The sequence below is a fragment of the Aristolochia californica genome, unplaced genomic scaffold, assembly GCF_029961685.1.
Source record: "Aristolochia californica isolate CCGP_79_NKW_82.1479 unplaced genomic scaffold, dmAriCali1.0.hap1 SCAF_1, whole genome shotgun sequence".
NCBI lineage: Eukaryota > Viridiplantae > Streptophyta > Magnoliopsida > Piperales > Aristolochiaceae > Aristolochia > Aristolochia californica.
In genome coordinates this window covers 1,577,702-1,593,158 of record NW_027181770.1, presented here as the reverse complement: position 1 = coordinate 1,593,158, position 15,457 = coordinate 1,577,702, and the positions used below count along the sequence as shown (strand labels likewise).

Here is a 15,457-nt window from a genome sequence, read left to right as displayed (position 1 = left end):
GAGCAAAGCGGGCAATGGTTTAAACCGGTATCAGGTATGAATCAATGATTTGTGTACTCGAAATCTGTAAATTAGTTTACTTAAAATTATCGATGATTGAACGGAATCCTTTTTATTTATTATTTATTTATTGACACGAACGAGGTGCTCGACTATGATTAGATGAGTCGAGCCTAATCGAGTCCTGATCCCGAATTCAAATAGAAAGCCCACGGTTCCAGTAATTAACCCAATTGTTTAATATATCTTGTAAGTTTATCGATATTAATCAATGTTATTAAATCCTCCCACTCTTACGAGTACAAGAATAAACATACTATCAGGCATTTCCGTTGTGCCACGAGTGAGTCTCAGAATTGCCCTCATAATTGGAAATAATCGTCCCTGTGCTCCACGAACGGAGCGGAGCAATGCGACCGCCGACCCGACATTCGGCCTTCTTCTCATCACTGCAGCAGGTAGTCTCATCTATCTTCCTCGATGCAACAAGGAAAACCCATGTCTTTCTTGCTTCTTGAATCCGGTTATGTATTTCCACAGGTGGAGAAAAGATTGAAATTAGAAGGAATCAAGAGCGGGGGCCATAACGGGGGCGACCCATCTCAAAATCTTCCTTCTTTAGCCACGTCTTCCTCAGACGACTCAAGCTCTGTCATCCATCTAGACCTTCCCCAACTAGGCAACACTTGCACATTTCAAGATAGCGGCCTTCCTGAACAGTTTCTCTCTGCACCTCTCGGTTTCCCATCAAGCTCGCAAGACCAAGGGCCTTCTCGTGCCTCGGAACATATTCCAATCATCGAGAAGTTCAACGACGACGGCGATGAAATCGACCAGCTTATGGCTCTGCTGGATTTACTTGGTAGGGACGAGGACAGGAATGACAAAGAGGACTCTCTTGCTCGCACTTGCTATGGCGGATTTTACTCCAAGATTGCTGGTGTGAAGGGGCCAAAGTGTGAGAAGGAAGTGAAAAGATTGGATGGGTGGATAGGGCACTTGTTGGGTAATAGTGGAGAAAGGTCAGAGCCTCTGAGATTGGCTCATCTGCTCTTGGGAAAAGCTTCTCGATTGCACGGCGACGAGTTTGAGGGGATTGAATTTCCTGTCACAGTAGAGGAGTTTCTGGAGAATGATCCCCCTACTTAGTGGTCAGATATTGTAACGGAGCTAATTGCTCCTCTTTATCACCCAATGCATCCAATACGATGCTCACTGAGTAATTTTGACGAACAGAGAGCCGATAGGCAATAGTTGCTTTGGTTGTGAAAATGATACTCTGGCTTCCTGAAGTCGTGGATCGTGGCCAACGGGCCTGAGGCAAAACTGGTAACCTAATTAATTCGAAGCTTGATGAGAATTCAAAATGAAAATTGATGTGTTCATCAAGGCTAAAGTCGTGGTCGATTTAACGGGGTTCAGATTTGTTGATAAACTTTAGGTGTACTTAATTTTTTTACTTTTATCAATAATTAAAATAAAATAACCTAAATTTAATTTTATTCTAGTTTTTTATATTATATAATATACTTATTTTGATGCTATTTTGGGATTATTTTAATTTTTCATAAGAAAACTCTTATCAAGATTTTTTTTTTTGTGCAACAACCCTCTGTTTTACAACTTTACATTCAGTGTTAACGCTTCTCCCGTTGCTCGACCCTCGATTTCTCTCTTCTGCTGGAGCTTCTGAAAGGTTGTTAACGTGACGACTGGATATGCTCAAGATAATTTGTTAAAACGAGGACCCAGTAGATTTGTAGAGGGAAGAGCTCAGCACCTTTTGCGGGCGCTTACTTTTCCAATTTGGCGGGGCTCATGAAACGTGTATACACCATATTACCTAATTCAAGATCAAACAGACCGCCATTTGGTTCGGATCACCCTCTTCTCAAGTTACTTGACTCATGCAAATCCATGGAAGATGTCAAACGAACCCACGCTCAGCTGATCACCTCAGACCTTGTTTCGTACCCCTTGGTTGCAACTAAACTTATCAAGTTGCTCTCGGGGCATTCTCTCTCCTCTTCCCACCACATATTTGAACAAGTTCGTCAACCGGATTTGTTCTTGTACAACACTTTTATTAAAGCTCATGCATCTAGAAAAGATTCATACAACTCTTTGCTTCTATTTCGTGCAATGCTTAACAATTCTGAGTTAGTTCCCAACCAATACACTATAGTTTTTGTCCTGAATGCATGTCGCCATGGACAGGTAGTTTCAGAAGGGAAGCAAGTGCATGTCCATGCCATCAAACGTGGGTTTGAGATGAATGTGTTTGTTATTAACGTGTTGATTCAAATGTATTCTAGTTGGGGGCTGCTACAGGATGCAAGGAAGGCATTTGACTGGAGCAGTGAGCGAGATTTGTTTTCATGGAATTTGCTAATCAGCGGATACGTGGGGTCCTTCAAAATGGATCAGGCCAGGGAGTTGTTTGATGAAATGCCGAAACGGGATGTTGTCACCTGGAGCACCATAATTGCAGGTTATGTCCAGGTAATAAAGGTCAACTTGTCCCCTCTTTCATATGCAATTTTTTTATGATTTAATGATTTCCAGCAATCAAGCAGCAACTAAACTTTAGAATGCTGGAGGGATCAATGTATTTGTTTCAAAACTCATTGCCCATAAGGATTACGTTTGTAGTGTTGGAATTGTACTGGGTGCACCAGAACATGAATGAGTTGTTGGCTCAAATAGTCAAATTGGATGGTTTTAGTTAGTCTAGTCATAATTCGCTTTAACATTTATAATTGATGTCAACCAAACCAATGGTCTTTATCACCATGAGAAATTTCTCATATTTCTTTAATGTTTGCAACTTACATTGCTCATGAGGTCAATTCATTTAATGATGAAATAACTGTTTGAACTCATGGTAGTGGTCTTTAGGTGGGTTGCTTCGAGGAAGCATTGGAGATTTTTCAAGAGATGCAGCTAGCTCGCGCTGCTCCAAATGAGTTTACCCTGTCAAGTTCTCTTGCAGCATGTGCTAATTTGGTGGCTTTGTCTCAAGGGAGATGGATCCATGTCTACATGAAGAAATCAGGTATTAGAATGAACGAGAAGCTACTTGCTGGTCTCATTGACATGTATGCCAAGTGTGGAGAAATAGAATTTGCAGCCAAAATTTTCTATAATGGAGATTATCCAAAACAAACAATTTGGCCTTGGAATGCAATGATAGGTGGATTTGCGATGCATGGGCAGTCCAAGGATGCAATAGAACTCTTTGAACAATTGAAGTTTGCAAATATATCACCAACCGAAGTTACATTTATCCCTTTACTTAGTGCCTGTTGCCATGGAAGATTGGTAGAGGAGGGACGTTCATATTTCAAAGAGATGAGTAGCCTTTATGGAATTGAGCCTGGTATAGAGCACTATGGTTGTCTTGTGGACATTCTTAGCCGTGCCGGTCATTTGGAAGAAGCAGAGGAGATAACAAGATGTATGCCTATGGAACCTGATATAGCTGTATGGGGGGCCTTATTATCTGGGTGCCGAATTTATGGAGACATCGATAGAGGAGAGAGAATTGGAAATTTTATTAGAGAATTGGATCCTGGACACGTGGGCTGCAACATTTTGTTTGCCAACATGTATTCTGGATCTGGACGATGGAATGATGCTAGAAATCTTCGAGATAAAATTGAAGTTGGTCATAAAAAGAAGACTCCAGGTTGTACCTCTATTGAATTGGAAGGAATGTTTCATCAATTTCTTGTGGGAGATAGATCACACCCACAGACAAGGGAAATTTACTCATTTCTGGATGACATGGCTATCAAATTGAAAAATGCAGGTTATATACCTGAGGTTAGAGAAGTGTTACTTAATATAGACGATGAAGATAAAGAAACTGCACTGACAATACACAGTGAGAGGTTAGCAATCACATTTGGATTAATTAACACAGCACCTGGAACCCCTATACGTATAGTTAAAAATTTAAGAGTTTGTTGGGACTGTCACCAGGTAACAAAGTTCATCTCTAAAGTTTATGGTCGAGAAATTGTGGTCAGGGATCGCATAAGATTTCATCATTTCAAGAATGGATTATGTTCTTGCAATGATTATTGGTAAACATGGAGGTATTGTCAGTTCTGTGTCCTAATGGCAAGTTGTGTAGTTAGACCTCATGCATCACTTTAATGGATGAGCAGATGAACTGAAACTAATCATGTCTGATTCTATTTTGATGCCACGAGAGTTTACCAAACATAAGTCGGTCTGTAGCATATATAAAACTCTAGCTGCTGATTGTTTGGTGATGCAGCAAGTATTCCTACTAAACATAAGGTTCTTTACTGGATCTGTGACATCAGTTTAGATGCTGCATTTCTAGATTTGGGATGACTTGGAGTGTGCTACCCTCAGTAAAAGCTGTCCTGGTCTTTCTTTGGCCTTCTTTTAGCCCAGATACTGCCTCCTTTCGAGACCCTTACTCCAAGCAATTCTGGATTATGTGGCGGAGAACACAAGGCAAATAAGTGAGAAATCAAGGATGATCTGTTATTCGTCTCCTTCTCTTCTGGCTGCAAGAAGTGAATAAAACAGATGTTCGCATGCAAATCTTGGCACAGTGGATGCCGAGGCACTATCACAAAGCATATTTGTTCACTGACTATAGTTTTCCGGGCATGTGGCCATTCTGGACTCAACAGAAGCTATTGTCAGAAGTCGGAACTCCGCCTCACTGGCTTTATCTCACAGTTCCATGTGTTTCAAAGAAATCATGCATCTTGTTGCAAATTTAAGGTTCCTTATTCCCATAGTTACAAGGGTCAATCCTACAGTGAATAAGTGATGCTCTGACATATTATGCTTGTTGCAAAGCAAGAGTTGCTGAAGCAGCGCAACCTCAAATTGCAGCAGCAGCAGCCCCCAACAGGTCCCAAATAAGATATTTGTCCCTACAGATTACCAGTTGTATTAACCAATCTTCTTCTAGCGTTGTGGCCAATGGGCCTTTCTACATTTATTCCTGTGCTTCGATTTTCTTTCAGTTTTTTAGTGCTCTATGGCCTAATATATATTCATTCTTGTTGTGATACGGTTTGCCGTTGAATCTGAAAGACATTGAAGTTGACAGCCAAGCATCTCTTTTTGAAGTACCCGTGCTCCTCGCGGACGGGTAATTTGCTGATCAACTTGGGTAAGCTGAGTCATTCGAACCCAGGATTACTTTTAGGTAAATCACATAACTAGGCTAAGTAACAGTACAAATTAAAGCCTCTAAGCGTATCTACAATTGTTAAGCAACAAAAAGTCGAGGACATCTTGTTTTTATCGCGAATTATTTTTCCGAGAATAATGCCTCCTCCTATTTCTTCTGGAAATAACTCGCGATAATCCTCTCATTTAGTCTGTTTAGTGTCTTCAAAAAGAAATTATCCGCATGAGAGAACAAACCTGTCTGCACAGACACCAAAATAAAAATGATTTTTTTTATATGAATTTATTCGATTTGTATCATCCAGGCTTACATGTATTCAGCCTCAAAACTAACCTCATCTGCTTCTTGTTAGAAGGAAAAACAAAAGAAAGGTACAAACATTAGAATGCTATAATTTGAATAACCACCATTCTCAAAGAATCTGCCTTGTGCCATCACCCAAACTCACCTCATGGACCTGCTTCTGCTTCCTCCATAAATGCATATCGAGGACCAAGATCCATTTCAAGGCAATAATCTTTTTCCTCAAAAAATGTTTAATTATGTCTTCAAGCCACAGATTGCATCAAAAAATCTTCAGCTCCAATCTGCTTATTAACTGGATTCTGAATGTTCCGTTCCCCAACAAAAAATCACCACAACCATCCTGTTCTGAACCCGTCAAGCCTGTCCGTGCATAAAGTTGGAACATTATATACAAATCACTTAACGTTTATGATGCATAAAAAGAGAGCCTAGTCATAGAGCTTACTCCCACAAGAGGAATCTGAAGGAGAATCAATGAAATAAAATACAAGATGAGGCTAATAAAGGCTCCCGCAATGCCGTTGCTCAGAAGACGCTTGTTATCTTTTGTGGGGACAAATGCAGTCTTCAGAGTATTTGTCAGATCAAAAAGACGATATGATATCTGCATGAAGAAGTTTAGCTTGATCAAGAAGGAAATAAAAGATTCATGTATGTAAAACCATCGAGCCAAAATTGGAGTTATCTTTTGTTCACCCACCCACTTAACATTTGTGGGGTAAGAACAGAGTTACTTACTCCAAGATAAACTGCAGTTGTGAGCATGAAGTTGAGTAAAGGATAATCCGGAATAAAAGAGAGAAGCCATTTGGGTTGTCCATTAGGCACATTTGATCTGAAATTTATTAAAATAAACAGTAAAACTTCAAAATACAGAAAGCTACTGATAAACAAAGGTGGAAGATGCTTTATAATGAAAATCATAAACACTGCCATCGACTAAAGCAGTAGAGAAAAATAAACTAGTCCACGGGCTACAAACAGAACAACCAAATTATAAAAACCAAAAAAATGAGAACTTTTTATCCTTGATAAACTTCACAATCACAGATTAAGCAACAAGAAAAAAAAAAGGCCCACCCACCTCAGCCAGATGTGGATCTGAGAAATATAAGTCTCCAGTGTTATCTTGCCAAGCCACCTAAAAATAAGAAAGATCATTCTGAGAAGGGAGAAAAGAGAGACAGAGACAGAGAGAGATACAGAGAATTGTCAAAGGTACTCACGCAAACAGAGTCAAAGAAAAATTACGGAACTGCTGTGTAAAATTCCGTAGGCAAATGTAGACTCTGAACAAAAGCAAAAGAGAAGTAACAATTGTCAAGGAAACTTACTTGAATTTGGATTAATATATAATTTGCTTTGGTTTATAGAAAATTTAATTTTCAATATACTTACGTTATAGGAATCCATGATGTGTAAGGATGGAGTTTATTGTAGGAAATCTTGTCTAGCTTGTAAATATTCTCATACCACAAGTAGCCAGCCTACAAAAATGAGAACAAAATTTTAAAAATATAAAATATAAAATTAATCATAACAGAACTGAAGATAATCGAGTAAAGCAGTGACTCAAATTGATGCATTATACTTCTTGAAAAATATGGAGTTGATACCATTATTAGTCAAAGACCACGAAACTCACCATCAAGGAAACTGCCACAATGATAGTTTTAATTGATAACCGCACCTTCGTTTCAGATTCTTCCAATTTCTCCATCCATTTTTCAACCTATGGAAAAAGCATCACAAATTACAGTAGAATGCATATGCCGAAGTACTTGATCCAATTACATGTCACTGAAGGAGAAGAACATCTCTGGTACAGTGAAAGAAGAGAGACCAATGCCACAATAACTTACAGTAGGGTGATAGTATGCATATAGCATTCCTACTATCCATATGTAGCGATCAAGACCTGATCTGAAATGCCATTCATGCAAAAGAGGCAAGTTTGCTTTTGAAGGATCTGCATCCTTGTATCCTGCTCTCAAGAAACATTACCATGCTTTTTGAGTAAATCACTTTGTGAATCAAAGTGACAAATTGGATAATAGGCTAATTACATTAGCACAAACCTAGCAGAAGTGTGAAGGGACTCCATAGCAGCTCAAAAATCCCAGGGACTTCCCACATGAGGATGACCACCAAAAAGCAACAGCAAATCTTCACGAACATTACAGACCCATTCTCATTGTACTTGTTAAAAATGCCAAGTGCACCATATACCATAAGAGTAAACAGAGTGTGCATGGGACAAATATAATACAGCATGTAATCATTGTTCAGCACAATACAGCACAACGTGACCAGAAAATTTAACCGCCACATCATCTGCAATTTTTAACAATGCAAAGAAAGTTTTTACCCGTCAGCAGCAGATTGATACAAGAATTTGATTATGAAAATGAACATAAATAATAAAAAGGTCAAATGACATAGAAAACCCACCTGTGCAAAGCGAGCTAGGCTAAAATCCTTTCTAATGTAGTAATACGAGAAATTTCCGAAACCAGTCATCCAGACATAAGCAGCAATGAAAATACGAATTGCGTTATATATCTCCGTGGCAGCAAAGTAATGGTACATTAAGAACAGCACCTGAATAAAAAAGGGAAGGGTAGTTGTAAACAAGTGCAAAAATTTTCAAACAAGGCAGCAACTCATATCATGATGCCCACATGCTTCATGGAATATCACAGCAGTAACCATCACAAAAAGCAGAAGTTTGTCACAGATTCTCTAGTACAAACAATCCACAGTATTGCCTATTTGAAAGGATCGGTTCCGATGAAGAGTATCTCACCTGCATCCATCCCTTCCACTCCTCAGTTTGATGCCGATTCAGGTAAAGTATGGATTTTCCAGAGAATGCTGACTTATCATTGTGCTTCTTCAGAGAAGTCAAGGCTGAAACAATGATGAGCAGAATATAGAGAAAAAGAAAAAGGTCGCGGCTATAACTCTGTCAAGAGGAACATCAAGATCATATCAGGAAACACTAGAAATGTGCATGACTCTTTAAACGGTTAGGAGTAATTCTAAAGGTAGCAATTATTCTTGGGTCGATTTCAATTAGACATGTCTCAAATCTGTGTCACTTTGAAAAATATGGTCCACAGAATTTGACTGAGCTAACCCTGACTTTCTTCAACACCAAAATCCAACTCAGAAGTTAAAAAACAAAAAGAATCCAGGTCAATTCAACCTAATCTTCCCTAGTTTTGTTCTTTAGTTTGACTGGAATATTAGGTTGGCCCAATTCTCCCCAATCATCAATGGAAGGGCAGACAAAACTACTAAAATGAAAGAATAAAAAATGAAGAGAAAATAGAGATTCTCTAAGGGTTAAAATGAGGTGATAAAAGACTAAATGTGAAGCCAGGTTGGATCAGGCATTGCTACCCTAATTATTCAAAAATTTCATAAAACTCCTTTTCATAGCTGTAACAGTCTAGAAATTTTAAGTTTGTATAAAAAATTAAATCTAGGAGGAAAACTGGTACCTTCTTAGAATCTGAAAACAAATTTGTTCTATCACACAAGTAGAAGTAAACCAGTAAAATCCCAAACTCGGACCTGCAGAATGGTAAGATTTTTTCCATGAGCAGAGTCGTGTACAGTCACTTGTATGACATCAAATAAATAAAATTAAATTTGAAAATATGGGGCTTACATGGCTCTTAAAGTTGCTCGATTTTCAATCAAGAATGATTCATCCATCGTTAGAAACCTAGATTCCAATAGTAATATAAAAATGTTGAGTTGAGAGAAGCAAAAAAGAACCCCGAAGGAAAAAAGAGCAGAAAAATAGAATTTCTCCCTCTAAAAGAAGAGAAAAATAACCTCATTAGATTTGCTCTGATTGAGGAACTGTGAAATCGAGCAGATGCAGATTTTGTAAGACCTCCTTCAAGCAGAATGGTGCGATCATCTTCTTTGATAGTCTCATTCCCCAATTCAACCAGATTGATATCTGAATGACTGAAACCATTAAAGAAAGAAAACAGAGGGCCGTCAAGCCAGTATATAGGTTGCCCAGGGAAACATAATTATATGCACATGTATAAGCCAGATGTCACATACTATTGTACCATATCTATTTGTGCATTACTAAGCGTATCTTCACATCTCATCTTGTGTTATTTATTTAGATGGCATTGCTTTAGAAAGAACTAAAAACTAGTTCCTATAAAAGTTAGCAAGGGAAAAACTTATAATGTATTTTTTCTGTGAGCACAAATGAAAAAAATAAGTTGTTTCAGAATCAGATACACAAAGCTCAAACATATTCCATGCAAAACAAAAGAGCTCCATAATTGAAATTTATATCTCCAAGGAAAGAAACACTAACTAAAAAACATTCTACACTCAACGTATTAATATTCATTGTATTCAAGTTTTTCTCCCCATCACCATGTTGATGAGATTTGGTGGATATTTCCACCCCAAAACCCAAAATATGTGCTTAAAACTGAACTTTGGTGGATATGTCCGTGGGGGATTCATAGTCAGGAGATTGCAGTGAAGCATGCAAAGATTATAAGCAAACTGGCTCACATTTTCTGGTCTGCTCAGAACAGTTGATTTAAACAAAGCCACAATCAGGGCCCTCAGTGGCCTGAGGATCTTCATAAAAATAAATTTTCTGGTGGCCTTATTGTTGATGGAGACTAATCAAATGTCATAAAATGGTGCACAAAAGGAACTGACCCACCTTTATTTTCAACCACATTTTTTTAACGAATAGGTAGTGCTGATGGTATTTCAATTTCCTGGTCACTCATAGATCGGCTAATTGTGTTGCCATAACTTGCTAAAGATGAGGCTGATTTCCAGGATCTTGTTGTCCTTGATTGGCCCGTAATGTATTTTTAGGACGATGAGAAAGATATTTCATTGAAGAAACTTTGTAATTTTTTAATAGAATGGATTATTCCCTCATTTTGTAATTTTCTTTCTTTTCGGCTTTACTTAGTTAATAAATCATACAGTCAATATTAAAAAAAACAAATCATCCATTACTCCCAAAAAAGGTCATCAAACAAGATATCTATTTCAAGAAGTTAAAAATAATTATACCACTGCTCAGTCATGAACCACTTCCTCATAAAAGTACTGTAAAGTTGAATTGTATCTGACCACACCAATTGTGTATCATAGCTGTCATGTCTCTTGTAAAGGAAAAAAGTCCACAACATTTTCTTTATTGCATACTTACAGTTTGTTAGAAGGAGAAAATCTTTTATGATCCAATATCTCAGAATATATCCATGAAATAAGAATTGGGGCCAAACCAAGCAAAAACGACACCTGAAACAGAAAAAGACAAAAGATAAATAAAGGAAAGTAACTGAAGGAAAGAAAAAAAGGAATAGATGCAAGATTTGAGTGTTTAAACAGTCTTAACTAATCAACACTAATCATTGTGTACATCTAAATAGAGTTAAAGGCGTTTACAAACACACAAGTTGAGATACAAGAATATTTGCAATCTGTCACCATCCAGTTCAAAACCATTTCTACTTCAAGAATATTTCAGGTCTGGTTCCCTTTCTGGTATATCTTCAGTAGAAATTTCTAGTGGCTCCATGACTTCCTATTGAAACACCAGACATGTATGGTATCTTGTTCCCAGGTTCTTTAGTAGCTATGAATTATGATCACCATGCAAAATAGTGATCGTCCATTTCTTCTTTAGAAGTAGTGTTCATATAATAATCCCAATATTTCACATATTTTATCATGTTGGCTACAAGTCATTTGGCTCAATTATTTCCTCCTCTTCCACACAGTTTTTTCGAATTATTCATAAACATTCATACAATCAGAAAAAGGATCTAAAACATTATTCAAACTTGTGACTTCATCTCCGATTGTTGGAGATCTAAGCATGACTATTCAGTTCCATTTCACATTTTTTTCTCTTAACTTAATTACTAATAATCCAAACCCTGGTAAGCATTATCTTCTAGAAACTATATCATCTATCTTCCGTTGCCACAACTTCTCTCATCAGTTATAGCGTGTCTTTTGGAAAACTCACCAGTAACGAAAATCTGCTTCCAACAGACAGACTCCAAATCAAAGATCCAAAGTGCCATAATGGACTAGGACGGAAATTTTGTTAAGGTTAACATTTTATGTAATGGTTAATATCCATCTCATTACAATTATTATCCCTCTCAAATGTCAGGCAACATCTCATACATTTTTTTACGGAAACGTCGACAATGCTAAATGCGACAAATTACACTTCGAAAATTGCGCATTAGCCGATAAAGAACGAAACTACGTACCTGACCAGGCGCCAGTGGCCCCGAAACCACCATTGTTCCCTGGAACGACGGAAGAAACAAGAAAACAAGAAAAAGGATCAAAAGCTACACCTAGCATACAATGGACTAATGAAAGGAAAAAGAGCAATCGGAAATACCTGCAAATGGTGATCTCTTAACCGAAGTACAAGTCCAGTGACATGAAAATCGAAGCGGATTTAAGCCCTAGATAGTGGAGAGGAGGAGGAGATCTGAAGCAATCGAGGTTCGCTTAAAATTTGGGCTAGATGTCGGGAGAGATGTCCTTCTCGAACCCGGAGCGGTTGAGGGTTGTTGTTGTTGTTGTTGTTGTTGCTACAGGGGTTCCTCTCGCTCTTGGCTGGACAAAAACCAACAAAATTAAAAGAGACATAATTTACTCATCATTAACTGGTCGCTCCTCTCGCAATTTCCGCCTTCCATTACAGGCGCTTCCTTCATCCGTCTGCTGACACGTAACGTGGAACATATTTCTAATTACCAAAAAGCCATCTGTTTGTAGTTAAAAAACGTAATTACTTGACTATTTCAATTCTCAACCACTTTTAAAGCGCGAAAGCACCCTCACACTGTCCGTATTTATCATTCAACTTCAATTTTGGTGAAACTACCGACTAAAGGCCCAGGCGACTAAACGAGCACGGTGAATCTACGAAGAATTGCAGAAGGAGAAATTTGGGGCAGACCAGCGAATTTTAATGGAGGGGTCTACGGAAGCGCGTGGAAAGGGTTCGTATCTTCTGATGAGATTCTACACCGTCCAATGTCCATGTACGTACTGCCGGCGGCACTGCGCAATCCACAAAGACCGCGGCCGGCGGTCAGTGATCTCATTCTCGCTGGTGCTTGTTCTGGCGGCGATTTGTATGCGTGGAATTGTATGATTCCATATTGGCACTGAACCTCACCGAAACAAAAAGAAGCATTGAACATTCAAATGCGTCTTTCCATGCACTCAAGCCTCAATGCCCAAATTGGTGTATACCAGTTTGATCGTAATTGGGCGACCAATACCTGATCATTTCTGTGAGAATTGTTAAACTCTTTCTTTCTAACAAAAATAAATGGCTACTTCGTCATGGAGAATTATCCGATTGATCAGTAGCTCCATTGCAAGCGTCAATGCAGACTAGTTAACCGATTACTTAATGCAGTGGGAGTTTATGATGCAGCAAATGAAGTCTTCAACAAGCCACCGAACCCTAGAGTAACGCGACACCTTATTGCTGAACCTCACCTAGAGTGACCTCCTTGCTATCTACTTCATTGTCATTTCATAAAATTGACTTAATATATAGAGACAAATCCTTCTCAACATCAACTTTAAAATTCAACTAACTTCCAAAACCACCATGATATCAATTCTTGTTTTTCATAAATAACCCATTATTCCTTAGATGTGTATAAGATAGGTAGTTCAATCTCCCTGTTTTGATGAAAAAAAAGGCTTATGAAATTCGGATCTGGTTTAACAGAGTTAGTCTATGATTTTTCTATCGAGGAACTTCTGAATAGATGAGACACTCTTCTGCAACTTTTGAAATTTAACTATCATGGTTGGAGGTAAGCGTTCATGCTTTCGTTTACATTAAAATTATGAATTTCTTGATGTATGATAGAAATTTGTTTATTATATTTGGTATCAGAGTGATACCTCTAATGTGGGTTTCAATTTTGTTAAAGAAGAAATTGAGCAAGCTCTCCATGCGAGGGGCACAATTGAGATTGGTGCTAACTACATCGGCGTTCGGTATGCTCTCGGCAGAGCACTGCCTAGGTCATGAGCGCTAGTTTTCATACTCTTCGGCTATCCCGTAGTGTTGTGCGCCAAAGCACCAACCATGCTCTCTAACATCCTGGAATATGTTATGATCTTGGGTTAAGTACTTGGTTTTTCGCTACCAAATAGATTGATATTTTAGTATATATTGGCGAAGTGTTTAACATTTGGTATTAGAGCAGGCGCTACGTAGCGAGTTCAACTCCCAGTGTGGGCGAACGTGTTTACCCAAACGCAAGGACCATGTAACAATGGACCAGCGTCGCTAGTGTTAAGTCGTTGGGTCGTCTGCTTGTAATGGTGAATGTATTGTTATGATCCTAGGTTAAGTACTTGGTTTTCGCTGCTAACATAGGTCGGTCTTTTGTATAGTATTGGCTAGGTACATAACATTTAGTATCAGAGTAGGTGCTACGTCGCGAATTCAACTCTCGGCGTGGGCGATCGTGTCGACCCAGACGCGGTGACCATGTAACAGTGGACCACGTCACTAGTGTTAAGCCATCATGGTCGTTGGCTCGTAAAAGTGGATGTATTGTTATGATCTTAGGTTAAGTACATGGTTTTTCGCTATCAAACAGATCGGTCTTTGGGTATGTATTAGCTAGGTGTTTAACAAAATGGCTGCAAACAGTAACTAAGCCGACAAATGTAATCTCACCTAGCTGTACACAAGAAAGTTTCATGCATTCAAATAACTCATGTGCATGGAAACCATATCCATGTGTTGCATACCCAACTAATTCAGAATTCCATGAAACAAGGTTCCTCTTGCTTATGGTGTTGAAGACATTGATACCATCATTGATATTACCACATTTAGTATACATGACAATTAATGAATTTTCACAAATACATTATGATTTAATTCTACTTTAAAAGCTATAGCTATAATATGAATATCTTTTCCCTAATCAAGTGCTTCGAGCCCACAACATGTATTAGATATACTAGTTAAAGTGGATTGGTTAGGCATGATACCATTTATTAACATGCAATTGAACATACATAATGCACGTTCATGCTTCATATTCAAACCATCTCTATGCATATTTTCTTCAAAAAAATTGTGAGCCTGACTCGACGAGGAGTCTATGTAATGAGTCTCCATATTACAACTATCCTAATGGTCTAATTTTGGACTGCTTCGGTACGATTTTGTACCACGTAGATGATGAGCTAAAAAAATATTTATTTCCAATAAACACCATTATTAAACATTGAGTGAAGTTGTGTCCGATCAGTGAACAGCTGAGATATATTTGCTCACATTAATTATTCACAGATGCAACAGAAATAGAGAACGAAAATCACGGAGCGGGCACTTTTTTAATATTTGTTTCCTTTGAACGTCGGCCTGCTCCAGCAAAGTGCCAAACCTCTGCATTGAATCCTCCCGTGCTCTGACGGAAGATGTAGAGATAAAACAAATAGATAAGAACAATTTCTCTACTGTTTTCTCCAAGGTTGAGTGGCCCATCTTCCGGCATTCACAGTAATACTTAAAGAATTTGTATACGGATATTTAAAGAATCCTCAGTAATCCCATCCCCCAATTTAACGTTATCTCAACCACTTTTTATTTCAATTTTTTTCTTTTTAACAGAGGCCCTTCTGTCTTGGATTGAGTAAGATCTGTAAACCCGGAGAAATTAACTCTTTTTGTTTACTTTAATCAAAGGTTCAAATTTATACAGACTGCAGAGAACTGAGACTCTGTTCCAGAATAAAACAGGCCATCCAGTGGAAGCTGGACCTATCTATGGCTTTGACAGGCCCTCATGGGACGCGGCCACATAACAGAGACCGATCATTTAATTAGTTTGGCTGAGCAAGATACTTCTGATTGATCTGAGACACATCACAGAA

At 38.3% G+C, this 15,457-nt stretch overlaps 3 protein-coding genes across 3 annotated transcripts; 2 read left to right on the top strand and 1 right to left on the bottom strand.

The window, feature by feature from the left end:
* Positions 1–355: 355 nt before the first annotated feature.
* LOC137948750 (uncharacterized) lies at positions 356–1,259 on the top strand. The gene is made up of 2 exons (XM_068794946.1): positions 356–458; positions 541–1,259. The coding sequence occupies exons 1-2, from the start codon at positions 411–413 to the stop codon at positions 1,147–1,149; spliced, it is 657 nt and encodes a 218-aa protein (XP_068651047.1). The 5' UTR covers positions 356–410; the 3' UTR covers positions 1,150–1,259.
* Positions 1,260–1,818: 559 nt separating this feature from the next.
* LOC137958899 (pentatricopeptide repeat-containing protein At3g62890-like) lies at positions 1,819–4,962 on the top strand. The gene is made up of 2 exons (XM_068806104.1): positions 1,819–2,502; positions 2,899–4,962. The coding sequence occupies exons 1-2, from the start codon at positions 1,819–1,821 to the stop codon at positions 4,090–4,092; spliced, it is 1,878 nt and encodes a 625-aa protein (XP_068662205.1). The 3' UTR covers positions 4,093–4,962.
* A 480-nt stretch (positions 4,963–5,442) lies between these two features.
* Positions 5,443–12,221, bottom strand: LOC137965405 (protein REDUCED WALL ACETYLATION 3-like). Its single transcript, XM_068811717.1, has 17 exons — positions 11,928–12,221; positions 11,791–11,829; positions 10,713–10,804; positions 9,338–9,475; positions 9,168–9,224; positions 8,998–9,070; positions 8,298–8,456; positions 7,943–8,092; positions 7,570–7,825; positions 7,354–7,475; positions 7,137–7,223; positions 6,890–6,978; positions 6,718–6,780; positions 6,576–6,632; positions 6,230–6,326; positions 5,937–6,095; positions 5,443–5,851 (listed from the first exon to the last, which is right to left on the bottom strand). The coding sequence occupies exons 2-17, from the start codon at positions 11,821–11,823 to the stop codon at positions 5,846–5,848; spliced, it is 1,638 nt and encodes a 545-aa protein (XP_068667818.1). The 5' UTR covers positions 11,824–11,829; positions 11,928–12,221; the 3' UTR covers positions 5,443–5,845.
* Positions 12,222–15,457: the final 3,236 nt, after the last annotated feature.

Bases quoted from the DNA above. Each gene is read 5' to 3' on its own strand.
- LOC137965405 (XM_068811717.1), bottom strand. From the start codon at position 11,823: ATGGTGGTTTCGGGGCCACTGGCGCCTGGTCAG. The intron at 9,225-9,337 runs GTTATTTTTCTC...ATTGGAATCTAG, and splicing joins ATCAGAGCAAATCTAATGAG to GTTTCTAACGATGGATGAAT. The intron at 6,327-6,575 runs GTGGGTGGGCCT...AATAAATTTCAG, and splicing joins CAGATCCACATCTGGCTGAG to ATCAAATGTGCCTAATGGAC.
- LOC137948750 (XM_068794946.1), top strand. From the start codon at position 411: ATGCGACCGCCGACCCGACATTCGGCCTTCTTCTCATCACTGCAGCAG. The intron at 459-540 runs GTAGTCTCATCT...GTATTTCCACAG, and splicing joins TCTTCTCATCACTGCAGCAG to GTGGAGAAAAGATTGAAATT.
- LOC137958899 (XM_068806104.1), top strand. From the start codon at position 1,819: ATGAAACGTGTATACACCATATTACCTAATTCAAGATCAAACAGACCG. The intron at 2,503-2,898 runs GTAATAAAGGTC...AGTGGTCTTTAG, and splicing joins TAATTGCAGGTTATGTCCAG to GTGGGTTGCTTCGAGGAAGC.